Source organism: Acanthisitta chloris, unplaced genomic scaffold (genome assembly GCF_000695815.1).
Source record: "Acanthisitta chloris isolate BGI_N310 unplaced genomic scaffold, ASM69581v1 scaffold15672, whole genome shotgun sequence".
NCBI classification, from domain to species: domain Eukaryota; kingdom Metazoa; phylum Chordata; class Aves; order Passeriformes; family Acanthisittidae; genus Acanthisitta; species Acanthisitta chloris.
In genome coordinates this window covers 4,139-5,975 of record NW_008660009.1, presented here as the reverse complement: position 1 = coordinate 5,975, position 1,837 = coordinate 4,139, and the positions used below count along the sequence as shown (strand labels likewise).

Genomic DNA, 1,837 nt, shown 5'->3' with positions numbered 1-1,837 from the left:
CCCCCAAAAAAAGAACCCAAACCCAGCATGTTAAACAATAGTGCCCCAAAATACAGCAGCCAAAACACCCCAAAGCACCAGTATCCCCCCAAAACACCCCAAAAGATCAGTGACTCCCAAAACAGCTCCTCAACACAAAAATAAACAAGCACCCAAAGAGCCAGTACCCAAAACACCACCACCACCCCAAAAAATGATGCACCCCAAGCATCCAGCAGTGGAGCCCTCCCCACGGAGCTGGGTGGGTGTGGGTGCCTCTTGGCTCAGGGGGGACACTGGTTGTCCCAGGCTGTCCCTAGCCCCCTGGGGCCCTGTCCCCCCAGCCCCTGGTACCAAGATTGGGGTCTCACCTGCCAGCGAGAGGAGGCGCAGGCTGCTCATACCCAGGAGGTGCTTCAGGCCAAAATCCTGCACCTGGAAAAGGAAACAGAGAGGGAATGTGGGGTGACAGTGGGAGGAGCTGCAGCACTGGGGTCAGCACTGCCGGGGCACGGGGCCTGGGCAGGGAGCTGGGTGCTAGGGCTTGGAACCCGAAGCAGGGTGCAGGATGCTAGGGCAGGGTGCTGGGGCAGGGCACTGGGAGGTGGGGAAGGGAACCTGAGCAGGATGCAGGACATTGTTGCAGGATGCTGGGGCAGGATGCTGGGTTATGGGGCCAGGTGATGGGTGGTGAGACAGGGAGCTGGGTCTGGGAGCCTGGCACTGGAGCAGGATACTGGTTCTGAGGGAATACTGGTGCAGGAAGCTGGATCAGCGAGCTGGGTGCTGGGGCAGGGTGCCAGGTCAGGGTGTGAGGAGCACCCCACTTCCCAGCACCGAGTCTTGGGGTCTGCAGCCAGCCTGGGGTGCCCACCCTGAGCTGATGGCCCATTCCCTGCCCTCCCCACCACGCCAGCTGTGACAGGCACAGCTGTGCTCCCACACCTACCTGGCAGCACCAGCGCAGGTAGAGGCTCCGCAGGGATGACATGGTGGACAGGTAGCTGAGGCCGGTGTCGGTGATCCGCACACACCTGCCAGGGACACGGGTGTCAGGAGTGGGGCACCCGTGGGTGTCCCCAGACCATGGGCTCCATGCCGCACACTCTGCTTCCAGGCACGGCTTGGCATGGCATGGTTTGTCATGGTGTGACATGGCACAGCACGGCATGGCACAGCATGGCTCAGCAAGATGTGGCATAGCTTGGCATGGCATAGCATGGCTTGGCATGGCTTCACATGGCTCAACATGGCATGGCATGGCTTGGTGTGGCTTCACATGGCATGGCATGGCATGGCTCAGCATGACATGGCACGCCTTGGCACTGCTCAACATGCCTCAGCACAGCTTGGCATGGCACAGCACAGCTCAGCACTGCCCAGCACAGCCCTGTACCTGTCGAGCACCAGCTCCTCCAGCTTGTGCAGGTCGCAAGCGATGTACTCCAGGGCCATGTCGGTGATGCGAGGGCACCAGGAGAGGTCAAGGCTGCGCAGCTTCCGCAGGTTCTCGGCCACCAGCTCCACCCCATCGTCGGTCACCTTGGAGCAGCCCGAGAGGCTGAGCACGCTCAGGTTGGGCAGGCTGTGGACCATGTTGACCACGCCATGGTTGGTGATCTCCCAGCAGGAGTTGAGGCGCAGGGTGTGGGTGGTGTAGCCTTGCTTGGCGGTGAAGTAGGTGGTTTAGCCTTGCTTGGCGGTGAAGTAGGCGAGCGCCGTGTCTGTGACGTGGTAAGCTTGCAGGTTGAGCTCGGTGAGGTTGGGCAGGAGCTGCGAGATGGCGGCGATGGCGTCGTCGGCCACGTTGATGCAGTCGCTGACGCTGAGCGCGGTGATGCGCGCGTTGAGGCTGGAC

General features: G+C 61.6%; 1 protein-coding gene across 1 annotated transcript in view; it reads right to left on the bottom strand.

Moving 5' to 3' along the window:
• The window catches only part of FBXL16 (F-box and leucine-rich repeat protein 16), a gene marked incomplete at its 3' end in the record, with an annotated part of 3,845 nt that overhangs the window by 498 nt on the left and 1,510 nt on the right, over window positions 1–1,837 (bottom strand). Inside the window, 3 exon segments of the mRNA XM_009069648.1 lie at window positions 351–414; window positions 929–1,013; window positions 1,376–1,837. The exon segment at window positions 1,376–1,837 is cut by the window's right edge and continues 18 nt beyond it. Of these exon segments, the coding sequence (XP_009067896.1) occupies window positions 351–414; window positions 929–1,013; window positions 1,376–1,837 (611 nt within the window).